Genomic DNA, 14913 nt, shown 5'->3' with positions numbered 1-14913 from the left:
TAGCACCTGCTTCTTGTGTGTGCAGTCATTTCAAGTGGCGTATGCGAGCCATGGCTTTAAAAGTGTTGCTATTTTTACCACGGATGCTCATGAGAGCCGCCCCCTCCCGGCCCCCTCATCTCCCCACACCTGAGCCCCTTTGTCCAACGAGGCGCTGCGGCATCCTTTGCCCCCCCCCCCCCCCCTCTCCCTGGTGCACCGACCTGTCTGAAGCTGTGATTTATTGTACATCCACAGGGGAGGCGGGGGGCTGTCTACAGCCTGGGGTGGGGGTTACTGTAGGAGAAGGAAGAGGGAAGACACAGAGACAATAACATCGACTCTACAAGCTCAAACATAAAACGGAGAGGGCATTCCTGTGCTATGAGATTCATATTTATATGACACCCATTCCTCCCGGACTGTGGCCTCGCAACGCCCTGGGTTCAAAGACTCCAACCTAGACCGGTGTTGTGTTGGAAGTGCTCAATTGCGTCTTTTGTTGTGTCTAGAGTGTTGTGTTGAAGATGCTGAATTGAGTGATGTGTTCTGTCTGTGGTGTGTTGTACCTAGGGTGTAGTGTTGGAGGGGGAGGATGGTGTGATGTGTTGTATCTAGGGTGCTGTGTTGGAGGGTGTGCATGGTGTGATGTGTTGTATCTAGGGTGTAGTGTTGGAGGTGGTGCATAGGTGATATGTTGTATCTAGGGTGCTGTGTTGGAGGTGGTGGATGTGTGATGTGTTGTATCTTGGGTGTAGTGTTGCAGGTGGTAGATGGTGTAATGTGTTTTGTCTAGGGTGTCGTGTTGATAGTGATGGATGGTGTGATGTGTTGTATCTAGGGTGTAGTGTTGGAGGTATAGGATGGTGTGATGTGTTGTATCTAGGGTGTAGTGTTGGAGGGGGTGGATGGTGTGATGTGTTGTACCTAGGGTGTAGTGTTGGAGGGGGAGGATGGTGTGATGTGTTGTATCTAGGGTGCTGTGTTGGAGGTTGTGCATGGTGTGATGTGTTGTATCTAGGGTGTAGTGTTGGAGGTGGTGCATAGGTGATATGTTGTATCTAGGGTGCTGTGTTGGAGGTGGTGGATGTGTGATGTGTTGTATCTTGGGTGTAGTGTTGCAGGTGGTAGATGGTGTAATGTGTTTTGTCTAGGGTGTCGTGTTGATAGTGATGGATGGTGTGATGTGTTGTATCTAGGGTGTAGTGTTGGAGGTATAGGATGGTGTGATGTGTTGTATCTAGGGTGTAGTGTTGGAGGGGGTGGATGGTGTGATGTGTTGTACCTAGGGTGTAGTGTTGGAGGTGGAGGATGGTGTGATGTGTTGTATCTAGGGTGCTGTGTTGGAGGTTGTGCATGGTGTGATGTGTTGTATCTAGGGTGTAGTGTTGGAGGTGGTGCATAGGTGATATGTTGTATCTAGGGTGCTGTGTTGGAGGTGGTGAATGTGTGATGTGTTATATCTGGGGTGTAGTTTTGCAGGTGGTAGATGGTGTAATGTGTTTTGTCTAGGGTGTCGTGTTGATAGTGATGGATGGTGTGATGTGTTGTATATAGGGTGTAGTGTTGAAGGTGGTGGATGGTGTGATGTTTTGTATCTAGGGTGTTGTGTTAGAGGTGGTGGATGGTGTGATGTGTAGTATCTAGGGTGTTGTGTTAAAGGTGGTGGATGGTGTGATGTGTTGTATCTAGGGTGCTGTGTTGCAGGTGGTGGATGGTGTGCTGTGTTGTATCTAGGGTGTTGTGTTGCAGGAGGGGGTTGTGGATGTGTTGTATCTACGGTGTTGTGTTGGAGGTTGTGGATGTTGTGGTGTCTGGTATCTAGGGTGTAGTATTGATGGTGGTGGATGGTGTGATGTGTTGTATCTAGGGTGTTGTGTTGGAGGTGGTGGATGGTGTGATGTGTTGTGTCTAGGGGAAGTGTTGATCGTGGTGGATGGTGTGATGTGTTGTATCTAGGGTGTAGTTTTGGGGGTGGTGGATGGCGTGATGTGTTGTATCTAGGGTGTCGTATTGAAGGTGGTGGATGGTGTGATGTGTTGTATCTAGGGTGCTGTGTTGCAGGTGGTGGATGGTGTGCTGTGTTGTATCTAGGGTGTTGTGTTGCAGGAGGTGGATTGTGTGATGTGTTGTATCTAGGGTGTATTGTTGGAGGTTGTGGAGGGTGTGATGTGTTGTGTCCAGGGTGTAGTGTTGCAGGTGGTGAATGGTGTGATGTGTTGTATCTAGGGTGTAGTGTTGGAGGTGGTGGATGGTGTGATGTGTTGTATCAAGGCTGCTGTGTTGATGGTGGTGGATGGTGTGATGTGTTGTATCAAGGGTGCTGTGTTGATGGTGGTGGATGGTTTGCTGTGTTGTATCAAGGTTGCTATGTTGATGGTGGTGGATGGTGTGATGTATTGTATCTAGAGTGTAATGTTGGCGATGGTGGATGGTGTGATGTGTTTGATCTAGGGTGTAGTGTTTGAGGTGGCAAATGGTGTGATGTGTTGTATCTAAGGTGTAGTGTTGGAGGTGGTGGGTGGTGTGATGTGTTGTATCTAGGGTGTTGTGTTGGAGGTTGTGGATGGTGTGATGTGTTGTATCTTGGGTGTAGTGTTTAAGGTGGTGGATGGTGTGATGTGTTGTATCAAGGTTGCTGTGTTGATGGTGGTGGATGGTGTGATGTGTTGTATCGAGGGTGTAGTGTTGGAGGGTAAACAGTCATAATATCGATTCCAAAATATAGAATGGACATAATATCGAAGTAAAAATATAGAATGGACAAAATATCGAATGGACACAATATAGTGGTTAAAAATATCGAATTTAAGGTAAGTAATATCGATTTTCAAAATATAGAAGTCAAAATATCGAAGTATACAATATAGGCATTAAATATATCGATTTTTTAATAATATCAATTTTTTAAAGTGTTTTGTATGTTAGTATATGTGTGAAAAGTGTATATTAATTTTTGTAATGTATGTTTAATGTATTTTAAGTAATGAATTTTATGTTATTTAATTTTTGCGTAATTTAATTCTGTAGCGGGTTGTGGGTTTATAGGGGAATAGGGTGGGAAGTAATTTAATTGTAATTAATTAAATATTTTTATTTATTTATTGGTATTCATTTTGAATTAATTGTTATTTTTTAATTGGTAATTATTTTTTATTAATTGCCAATTAATTTGTATTAATTGATTAATTGTTAATTAGGTTAATTTTCTAAATGTATTTTCTGTAGCGGGTTGTGGGTTTATAGGGGAATAGGGTGGGAAGTAATTTAATTATAATTAAGTAAATAATTTTTTTCATTTATTGGTATTGATTTTAAATTTATTGTTAATTAATTTTTAATTGGTAATTCATTTCTATTAATTGGCAATTAATTTTTATTGATTGGTAATTATTTTGTATTAAATAAATATTTTATAATTATGATAATTGTATTAATGTATTTTCTGTTGTGGGATGTGGGTTTATAGGGGAATAGGGTGGGAAGTAATGTAATTGTAATTAATTACATATTAAAAATACTTTTTGTGTATTGATAATTAATTTACTGTTAACTTTTAATTGGTATTAATTTTTATTATTAATTAGTTTTTGTTATTGAAAATTAATTAGTTGTTAAATAATTATGAATATGTTATTAATTTTTAATAACTAATATGTAGTTGTATTTCTAATTAATTAATACATAATATTAAATTGGTTATTCATTTCAATTAATGTTTTATTGGTATTGATATTTAATTTATTTTTAATAATATATTAAATCATTACTTTCCCTACTGTTAAACTCACTGGAGTGGGAATAGTAATTTTCACCCTCCCGCTATCCAACTCTTTCCCTACTGTTGCACTCTCTGGAGTGGGAATAGTATTTTTTACCCCTACGCTATCCAAAGCTTTCCCTACTATTGCACTATCTGGAGTGGGAATAGTAATTTTCACACTTTGCTATCCAACGCTTTCCCTACTGTTGCACTCTCTGGAGTGGGAATAGTATTTTTTACCCCTACGCTATCCAACGCTTTCCCTACTGTTGCACTCTCTGGAGTGGGAATAGTAATTTTTACCCCTACGCTATCCAATGCTTTCCCTACTGTTGTACTCTCTGGAGTGGAAATAGTAATTTTTACCCTTCCAATATCCAACGCTTTCCCTACTGTTGCACTCTCTAGAGTGGGAATAGTAATTCTTACCCCTACGCTATCCAACGCTTTCCCTACTGTTGCACTCTCTGGAGTGGGAATAGTATTTTTTACCCCTACGCTATCCAAAGCTTTCCCTACTGTTGCAATCTCTGGAGTGGGAATAGTAATTTTTACCCTCCCGCTATTCAACGCTTTCCCTACTGTTGCACTCTCTGGAGTGGGAATACTAATTTTTACCCTTACGCTATCCAACCCTTTCCCTACTGTTGCACTCACTGGAGTGGGAATAGTATTTTTTACCCCTACGCTATCTAACGCTTTCCCTACTGTTGCACTCTCTGGAGTGGGAATAGTAATTTTTACCCCTACGCTATCCAACGCTTTCCCTACTGTTGTACTCTGGAGTGGGAATAGTATTTTTTACCCCTACGCTATCCAACGCTTTCCCTACTGTTGCACTCTCTGGAGTGGGAATAGTAATTTTTACCCCTACGCTATCCAACGCTTTCCCTACTGTTGCACTCTCTGGAGTGGGAATAGTATTTTTTACCCCTACCCTATCCAAGGCTTTCCCTACTGTTGCACTCACTGGAGTGGGAATAGCATTTTTTACCCTCCCGCTATCCAACGCTTTCCCTACTGCTGCACTCTCTGGAGTGGGAATAGTAATTTTTACCCTTACGCTATCCAACCCTTTCCCTACTGTTGCACTCACTGGAGTGGGAATAGTATTTTTTACCCCTACGCTATCTAACACTTTCCCTACTGTTGCACTCTCTGGAGTGGGAATAGTAATTTTTACCCCTACGCTATCCAACGCTTTCCCTACTGTTGCACTCTGGAGTGGGAATAGTATTTTTTACCCCTACGCTATCCAACGCTTTCCCTACTGTTGCACTCACTGAGTGGGAATAGTATTTTTTACCCCTACCTATCCAATGCTTTCCCTACTGTTGCACTCACTGGAGTGGTAATATTAAATGTTACCCTCCTGCTATCCTTCGGTAAAATATTGTACATTTTTTATTAATAACTTAAATTAATTATATCTTAATTTTAAGGTTATTTGAGTATTTTTAAGTATGTTTTAGTTAATTATATTTATTATTTCGTTAATTTTGAATTACTTTTAAGACATTTAAAAAATTCGATATTTTGACTGACTATATTTTTTACAGTCTATATTTTTGATTCGATATTTTTGTACTTACCTGTTTGTAGATAGGAATTCGATATTTTGGCATTCTATATTTTGGTGACTATATTTTGGTAAGTCTATATTTTGTCATTCTATATTATGTCAGTGATCCGTGTTGGAGGTGGTGGATGGTGTGATGTGTTGTGTCCAGGGTGTAGTGTTGCAGGTGGTAAATGGTGTGATGTATTGTATCTAGGGGGTAATGTTGGCGATGGTGGATGGTGTGATGTGTTATCTAGGGTGTAGTGTTGGCGATGGTGGATGGTGTGATGTGTTGTATCTAGGGTGTTGTGCTGGAGGTGGTGGATGGTGTGATGTATTGTATCTAGGGTGTAATGTTGGCGATGGTGGATTGTGTGATGTATTGTATCTAGGGTGTAATGTTGGCGATGGTGGATGGTGTGATGTGTTATCTAGGGTGTAGTGTTGGCGATGGTGGATGGTGTGATGTGTTATCTAGGGTGTAGTGTTGGCGGTGATGGATGGTGTGATGTATTGTATCTAGGGTGTAATGTTGGCGATGGTGGATGGTGTGATGTGTTATCTAGGGTGTAGTGTTGGCGATGGTGGATGGTGTGATGTGTTATCTAGGGTGTAGTGTTGGAGGTGGTGGATGGTGTGATGTGTTGTATCTTGGGTGTAGTGTTTAAGGTGGTGGATGGTGTGATGTGTTGTATCTAGGGTGTTGTGTTGGAGGTGGTGAATAGTGTGATGTATTGTATCTAGGGTGTAATGTTGGCGATGGTGGATGGTGTGATGTGTTATCTAGGGTGTAGTGTTGGCGATGGTGGATGGTGTGATGTGTTATCTAGGGTGTAGTGTTGGAGGTGGTGGATGGTGTGATGTGTTGTATCTAGGGTGTTGTGTTGGAGGTGGTGAATAGTGTGATGTATTGTATCTAGGGTGTAATGTTGGCGATGGTGGATGGTGTGATGTGTTATCTAGGGTGTAGTGTTGGCGATGGTGGATGGTGTGATGTGTTATCTAGGGTGTAGTGTTGGAGGTGGTGGATGGTGTGATGTGTTGTATCTAGGGTGTTGTGTTGGAGGTGGTGAATAGTGTGATGTATTGTATCTAGGGTGTAATGTTGGCGATGGTGGATGGTGTGATGTGTTATCTAGGGTGTAGTGTTGGCGATGGTGGATGGTGTGATGTGTTATCTAGGGTGTAGTGTTGGAGGTGGTGGATGGTGTGATGTGTTGTATCTTGGGTGCAGTGTTTTGAGGTGCTGGATGGTGTGATGTGTTATCTAGGGTGTAGTGTTGGAGGCCGTGAATGGTGTGATGTGTTGTATCTAGGGTGTTGTGTTGGGGGTGGTGGATGGTGTGATGTGTTGTATCTAGGGTGTTGTGTTGGGGGTGGTGGATGGTGTGATGTGTTGTATCTAGGGTGTTGTGTTGGAGGTGGTGAATAGTGTGATGTGTTGTATCTACGGTGTTGTGTTGGGGGTGGTGGATGGTGTGATGTATTGTATCTAGGATGTTGTGTTGGAGGTGGTGAATAGTGTGATGTACAGTTACCAGGGAGTGTCCAAGCTCTGAGGCTGGTGAGCACTCTTACCATTTAGCGTTCTGGAAGTAAAACTGATGACCTTATAATGCACACAATTACCTAAGGCCGAGGCGTCCTCGCACAAACGCTGACGAGCTTATAATGCGCACAGTTACCTTAAGGCGTCCTCGCGCTAACGCTGACAAGCTTATAAAGCGCACAGTTACCTTAAGGCGTCCTCGCGCTAACGCTGACAAGCTTATAAAGCGCACAGTTACCTTAAGGCGTCCTCGCGCTAACGCTGACAAGCTTATAAAGCGCACAGTTACCTTAAGGCGTCCTCGCGCTAACGCTGACCAGCTTATAAAGCGCACAGTTACCTTAAGGTGTCCTCGCGCTAACGCCGACGAGCTTATAAAGCGCACAGTTACCTTAAGGCGTCCTCGCGCTAACGCTGACCAGCTTATAAAGCGCACAGTTACCTTAAGGCGTCCTCGCGCTAACGCTGACAAGCTTATAAAGCGCACAGTTACCTTAAGGCGTCCTCGCGCTAACGCTGACAAGCTTATAAAGCGCACAGTTACCTTAAGGCGTCCTCGCGCTAACGCTGACCAGCTTATAAAGCGCACAGTTACCTTAAGGTGTCCTCGCGCTAACGCCGACGAGCTTATAAAGCGCACAGTTACCTTAAGGCGTCCTCGCGCTAACGCTGACAAGCTTATAAAGCGCACAGTTACCTTAAGGCGTCCTCGCACTAACGCTGACCAGCTTATAAAGCGCACAGTTACCTTAAGGTGTCCTCGCGCTAACGCCGACGAGCTTATAAAGCGCACAGTTACCTTAAGGCGTCCTCGCGCTAACGCTGACAAGCTTATAAAGCGCACAGTTACCTTAAGGCGTCCTCGCGCTAACGCTGACAAGCTTATAAAGCGCACAGTTACCTTAAGGCGTCCTCGCGCTAACGCTGACCAGCTTATAAAGCGCACAGTTACCTTAAGGCGTCCTCGCGCTAACGCTGACAAGCTTATAAAGCGCACAGTTACCTTAAGGCGTCCTCGCGCTAACGCTGACAAGCTTATAAAGCGCACAGTTACCTTAAGGCGTCCTCGCACTAACGCTGACCAGCTTATAAAGCGCACAGTTACCTTAAGGTGTCCTCGCGCTAACGCTGACCAGCTTATAAAGCGCACAGTTACCTTAAGGCGTCCTCGCGCTAACGCTGACAAGCTTATAAAGCGCACAGTTACCTTAAGGCGTCCTCGCGCTAACGCTGACCAGCTTATAAAGCGCACAGTTACCTTAAGGCGTCCTCGCACTAACGCTGACAAGCTTATAAAGCGCACAGTTACCTTAAGGCGTCCTCGCGCTAACGCTGACAAGCTTATAAAGCGCACAGTTACCTTAAGGCGTCCTCGCACTAACGCTGACCAGCTTATAAAGCGCACAGTTACCTTAAGGCGTCCTCGCTCTAACGCTGACCAGCTTATAAAGCGCACAGTTACCTTAAGGCGTCCTCGCGCTAACGCTGACCAGCTTATAAAGCGCACAGTTACCTTAAGGCGTCCTCGCGCTAACGCTGACCAGCTTATAAAGCGCACAGTTACCTTAAGGCGTCCTCGCGCTAACGCTGACCAGCTTATAAAGCGCACAGTTACCTTAAGGCGTCCTCGCGCTAACGCTGACCAGCTTATAAAGCGCACAGTTACCTTAAGGCGTCCTCGCACTAACGCTGACAAGCTTATAAAGCGCACAGTTACCATGAGAGTTTCCTTGCACTAACGCTGACGAGCTTATAATGCGCTCAGTTACCATGAGAGGTTCCTTGCACTAACGCTGACGAGCTTATAAAGCGCACAGTTACCATGAGAGGTTCCTTGCAGTAGACGAGCATATAAAGCGCACAGTTACCTTAAGGCGTCCTCGCGCTAACGCTGACCAGCTTATAAAGCGCACAGTTACCTTAAGGCGTCCTCGCGCTAACGCTGACCAGCTTATAAAGCGCACAGTTACCTTAAGGCGTCCTCGCACTAACGCTGACAAGCTTATAAAGCGCACAGTTACCATGAGAGTTTCCTTGCACTAACGCTGACGAGCTTATAATGCGCTCAGTTACCATGAGAGGTTCCTTGCACTAACGCTGACGAGCTTATAAAGCGCACAGTTACCATGAGAGGTTCCTTGCAGTAGACGAGCATATAAAGCGCACCTTAACCGGAAGGCGCAGTGTGCAGACTCCATGGTGGCATTTCAGGCTCTCTGACTCGGTGGTATGTGAGCAGGGCCCGAGGGCCTCTCTTCGTATGAGATGCCACCTGCATTCCTGGCACACCTTCGCTCCCCCTGGAGGGCTGGAGCGCGCACGGGGCCTGTGCAGACATGTGCCCCCTGCCCCTCCCACCCAAAGGCAGCCGTGGACGGAGCGGAGGCAGCCGTGGCCCCAGGGGCTAACTCCCGCAGATCCTCGGCCGACGGTGGGTCACGGGGTCCCCAGAGTGGGCGACCCTCAGGAGGAGGGGGCGCCATCGGGTGTATGCAACGTTGAGGAACCCTGGGTATTCCTTCTAATGCACCAATGCATGCACACGTGCACTCCGTGTGTGTGCGCAGCACGTGCTCTCTAGGACTGTTCCCTTCATGTACTGGACCATTTAAAGTTCACACGGATTCAGTCTGCACGCCCAGTCCCGGGCCCTCGGTGGACACAGGGACCCGTCCCTCGGTGGGCATATGGACCCGTCCTTCGGTGGGCACAGGGTCCCGGCCTTCGGTGGGCACAAGGACCCGACCCTCGGTTGGCATAGGGACCCATCCCTCGGTGGGCACAGGGATCCAGCCCTCAGTGCCACAGGGACCGAGCCCTCGGTGGCACAGGGATCCAGCCCTCGGTGGCACAGGGACCCAGCCCTCAATGGCACAGGGAGCCAGCCCTCGGTGGGCACAGGGACCCAGCCCTCGGTGGGCACAGGGACCCAGCCCTCGGTGGCACAGGGACCCAGCCCTCGGTGGGCACAGGGATCCAGCCCTCAGTGGCACAGGGACCCAGCCCTCGGTGGCACAGGGATCCAGCCCTCAGTGGCACAGGGACCCAGCCCTCGGTGGCACAGGGACCCAGCCCTCAATGGCACAGGGAGCCAGCCCTCGGTGGGCACAGGGACCCAGCCCTCGGTGGCACAGGGACCCAGCCCTCGGTGGGCACAGGGATCCAGCCCTCAGTGGCACAGGGACCCAGCCCTCGGTGGCACAGGGATCCAGCCCTCAGTGGCACAGGGACCCAGCCCTCGGTGGGCACAGGGACCCAGCCCTCAATGGCACAGGGAGCCAGCTCTCGGTGGGCACAGGGTCCCGGCCCTCGGTGGGCAAAGGGACCCGTCCCTCGGTGGGCACAGGGTCCCAGCCCTCTGTGGGCACAGGGACCCGGCCCTCGGTGGGCACAGGGACCCGGCCCATGGTGGGCATAGGGACCCGACCCTCGGTGGGCACAGGGACCCGGCCCACGGTGGGCATAGGGTCCCGACCCTCGGTGGGCACAGGGACCTGACCCTCGGTGGGCATAGGGACCCAGCCCTCGGTGGGCACAGAGTCCTGGCCCTCGGTGGGCACAGGGACCCGGTCCTCAGTGGGCACAGGGATCCAGCCCCGGTGGGCACAGTGACCGGACCCTCGGTGGCACAGGACCCAGCCCTCGGTGGGCACAGGGAGCCGGCCCTTGGTGGGCACAGGGACCCAGCCCCGGTGGGCACAGGGACCCAGCCCTCGGAGAGCACAGGGACCCAGCCCTCGGTGGGTACAGGGAGCCAGTCCTCGGTGGGCACAGGGACCCGGTCCTCAGTGGGCACAGAGGCCTGGCCCTCGGTGGGCAGAGGGACCCGGTCTTCGGTGGGCAGAAGGACCCGGTCTTCGGTGGGCAGAGGGACCCGGTCCTCGGTGGGCACAGGGTCCTGGTCCTCGGTGGGCACAGAGGCCTGGCCTTCGGTGGGCACAGTACCTCAGCGCTCAGCTGTCTTTGCGATGGGGGATGATCGAGGGCCTGTGGGGGGTGAGGTCGGGGGGGCTCTTACACACTCAGCATCTTGATTTTAAATATCAAGAGGAAACTGGCACGCACCTGGTACCAGGTGGACCGCCAGGTACAGAGGGGCGGGTGCCCTCCACACACAGGTGCCACAGTCAAACACACACAACAGCTGGTAAAACACTGACCGCATGCACCTCGCCTCTGTGACAAAGCGCCTGGAGACTGCTTTGTCTGAGAAGAGGTGCATGGTTGGGGCGAGAAAGGCAACGTTGTGACCAGATGGTCACGGGATGGTGGTCTGTCTTACGACCACAACCCAGGACACCGGCCCTCTCACCGCAGCGGCAACACCGCCCACATTTATGATAAAAGATGCTGATTTGGTGCATTTGTTGGACACCCACCAGCAGCCCTGACAGGCAGTGAGCACTTCTGTGGGTCATACTCCTGTCAAGCAAGAATAGGCCTGGGTATGAAATTCTGCTGTGCTTGCGGAATTTGTGGAATTTTCCCACTCCGCGCTCTTCGTAGTGCGCGGATTTCCGAAATCAAAACTTTTTCCTGGATCGTGCTCGCCAATGGTAAGTTGGTGAGCGCGAGCGAGGACAATCTTATCCAAACCACCTCCGATGACATTCCTCAACTTGGGCAGTCGAGGATAGTTGCTAGCGCTTGCGCTGAGAAACCTTCCATTCGTGTTGAGGAAACTACCACTCGAGTACAATATCTACTCGAGCGGCAGAGAGAAGCAGTGCTCTTGCGATGAGCCATTCGTACTGATTTTACAGCGCGGAACAAACACCCGGTGCTAAAAATGTGTGCGAACGGCGTTATGTAAGGCAATCCGCCACTTGCGGAACTCCACATAGTGCAGCAGAGTTTTTTAAGTTACTCCACATACTTTACGCAGGCCTGAGCAGGACACAGCATCCGTAACCTAACAGTATTAATCATTTGAGGTGAATGTCAAATACATTTATGAATTATGCATCTTTTATCATAAACGCGGGCGGCGCTGCCTCCCTCAGCAGGAGACTCGGCCCCTTAATATCTATCAGAGCCACAGAGCTCCCACAGCCTGGGGGACACACCCCGGGCCAATCAAGGCAACACTGTCAGAAACATTTAAAAATCGGATTCACGTTGCAGCCTTTTGCTTTTCTGGCTTCTCACTTAGAAGAGAGTTTTTCAAGTGATCAGCATCCTGGTGGGACAAGGCCTGGATGGTAATGCTCCTCGCCTCATCCAGAGAGGGCGTGGTCTGTGATGCTCAGAGCACATCTTGCTGTTGGACTGCACCCCCCTCCCTCTACATAAACACTCTCAGTGTAAATCTCAACACTGAAAAACGAACCGGAAGTGGAATCTAAGGGACCCCACAGCCAATTCCATGCACATCCCCTGTACAAGGCACAGTGATAAGTAGGTTTGGCATTTTAGGGTTGTCTTTCAACATAATGTTTTGATGATACACAGATGCAAGAGTCAATAAAAATGTAAAACACTATGAGACAGTTTACGAGGGAGACAGTGTTCAGATGTGTGAGAGTCACGCTCAATGGGTGATCCTCAAACTGGTGTAGGATCAGCCATTGGCTGTTCTCTATCTGTGATCTCAGAAGCACGTGACGAAAACCTTGAGCTGTAGGTGGCTATACACTGGTTGCACGTCTTGAGCAATCACCCCCTTCCTCCCCCACAGGTGCAAATCCCTATGCCGTGCGTTCACGCCCTGCTTCACGCACAACAGGGGCGTTCACAGCATTCATGATTGGTAAACTCACCTGCAGTCCTCGCAGGAGCTGGAACAGGAAGTAGACAACTGCGCTGTGAGTGAGTCTTTGCACCTTCATCACCTGCGCCAGGTCGCGCGCCATGAACGGCATCACCAGATAACTGCAACCGAGAGAAGAGGAGGGGTGAGGGGGAGAAACATTCAGAGTACATCGCACAAATAAATAAATAATAAATCCATATTTGTAAAGTGCAAACTACTCACCCTTACGGGTCTCAAGGCGCTGGGGGCGTTGTGGAAATTAACCTATTCCGTACTCGCGTCAGCCATTGGCTGACATGAGCACTACCTCCCTAGTGCTGCACACGGCCGTTGCAGCCCCGCCCACCTAATGGAACGCCCGCACTCCCGCGGAATTTGCGCAGCAGTAAACGGGTTAGGTGAGCTATTGCCCAGAGTCACATGGTGCTGATCTGAGCTGCAGCGGGAGCCGGGGATCGAACCGTGAGCCTGTGCTCCAAAGTCAGCTGCCCTGGCCGCTGCACCACACCTCTCCACTACCAGCATACCAACACAACTGTGTGCCTCTATCTACAAACAACTGGAACTCACTCCCTCTTCCTACACCCAGCGAGTGCTCACTCCCTCTACCTACACACAATGAGTGCTCTCTCCCTTTACCTACACAAGTGATCACTCCCTCTTCCTACACACAGCGAGTGCTCACGCCATCTTCCTACACACAGCGTGTGCTCTCTCCTTCTTCCTACACACAGCAAGTGCTCACTCCCTCTTCCTACACACAGCGAGTGATCACGCCATCTTCCTACACACAGCTTGTGCTCACTCCCTCTACCTACACAGAGCGTGTGCTCTCTCCTTCTTCCTACACACAGCAAGTGCTCACTCCCTTTTCACACACACAGCTGGTACTCACTTTCTCTTCCTTCACACAGCTCCTGCTCACTCCCTCTTACTATACACAGTGAGTGCTCACTCCCTCTTCCTAAACACAGCTAGCGATCACTCCCTGTACCTACAGCTAGAGCTCACTCCCTTTACCTACACACAGCTGGTCCTCACTCCCTCTTCCTACACACAGTGAGTGCTCACGCCCTCTAACTACACACAGCGAGTGCTCACTCCCTTTACCTACACAAGTGCTCACTCCCTCTTCCTACACACAGCGAGTGCTCACTAAGACCCTTCCTACACACAGCGAGTGCTCCCTTCCTCGACATACACCCAGTGAGTGCTCACTCCCTTTACCCAACACAAGAACTCACACCCTCTTCCTACACACGGTGAGTACTCACTTACTTTACCTGCACGCAGCGAGTGCTCACTCCCTCTACATACACACAGCGAGTGCTCACTCCCTTTAACTACACGCAGCGTGTGCTCACTCCCTTTACCTACACAAGTGCTCACTCCCTCTTCCTACACACGGTGAGTACTCACTTACTTTACCTGCACGCAGCTAGTGCTCACTCCCTCTACATACACACAGCGAGTGCTCACTTCCTTTAACTACACACAGCGAGTGCTTACTCACTTTACCTAGATATATTCAATTTAACACTGATTTTATACACATTGAATGCAAAGAGAAAGCAGTACCCAAGGTTGATGAATAAAAAGAAAAGGATTGTAACCACACTCTAGATACTTGTACTACCAAAATTTACATATTTATTTACAATTTCATAAAACAATTATGGTCATAAACGGCGCAAGGACTATGAAGTATAGTCAGTGAGAAGGAAAGGGGTGCTCAAGTGTTTAGAAGAAGGAAGAAAAGCGTTTATAATGTACAATTCTAATATTTACAAAGAACAGAGCGGGAAACCTTCCGCTATTATATATGCCTGTCCACACAATTTGGAGGGGGAAAGGGGTGGGACAATATAGGTACAGGCACACAAGTTGAAAAGCGTCGACGTTTCGACCCTGGTGCTCTTGGGTTATTTGGGGCCTCGGCTGCGGGTCTACTTCAGAACAAGGTCCTTGCGCCGTTTATGACCATAATTGTTTTATGAAATTGTAAATAAATATGTAAATTTTGGTAGTACACGTATCTAGAGTGTGGTTACAATCCTTTTCTTTTTATTCATCAACCTTGGGTACTGCTTTCTCTTTGCATTCAATGTGTATAAAATCAGTGTTAAATTGAATATATCTCCCCCACCTTGCTTGAGTTAAAGCATGCAGATTTAATTGCATTTCCTAAATTAGAAATGATTTTTACATAAGGTTTTTTCTGATTGATAGTCAAGGACCATTGTTTTTCTTTACACTAATTCATACTCAGGTCCTTTGATTCTATGGGTGATACCCCATTGATTTAATGG

The 14913-nt window shown here is 48.2% G+C and overlaps 1 protein-coding gene across 1 annotated transcript in view; it reads right to left on the bottom strand.

Moving 5' to 3' along the window:
• The window catches only part of LOC147693152 (mitogen-activated protein kinase 14A-like), a 127782-nt gene that overhangs the window by 52301 nt on the left and 60568 nt on the right, over nucleotides 1–14913 (bottom strand). Inside the window, exon 4 of the mRNA XM_086939396.1 lies at nucleotides 12612–12723. Within this exon, the coding sequence (XP_086795522.1) occupies nucleotides 12612–12723 (112 nt within the window). The remainder of the gene's footprint in view (nucleotides 1–12611; nucleotides 12724–14913) is intronic.

Source organism: Lissotriton vulgaris, chromosome 9 (assembly GCF_964263255.1).
Source record: "Lissotriton vulgaris chromosome 9, aLisVul1.2, whole genome shotgun sequence".
Taxonomy (NCBI): Eukaryota; Metazoa; Chordata; class Amphibia; order Caudata; family Salamandridae; genus Lissotriton; species Lissotriton vulgaris.
This window is presented reverse-complemented; position numbering and strand designations above follow the sequence as displayed.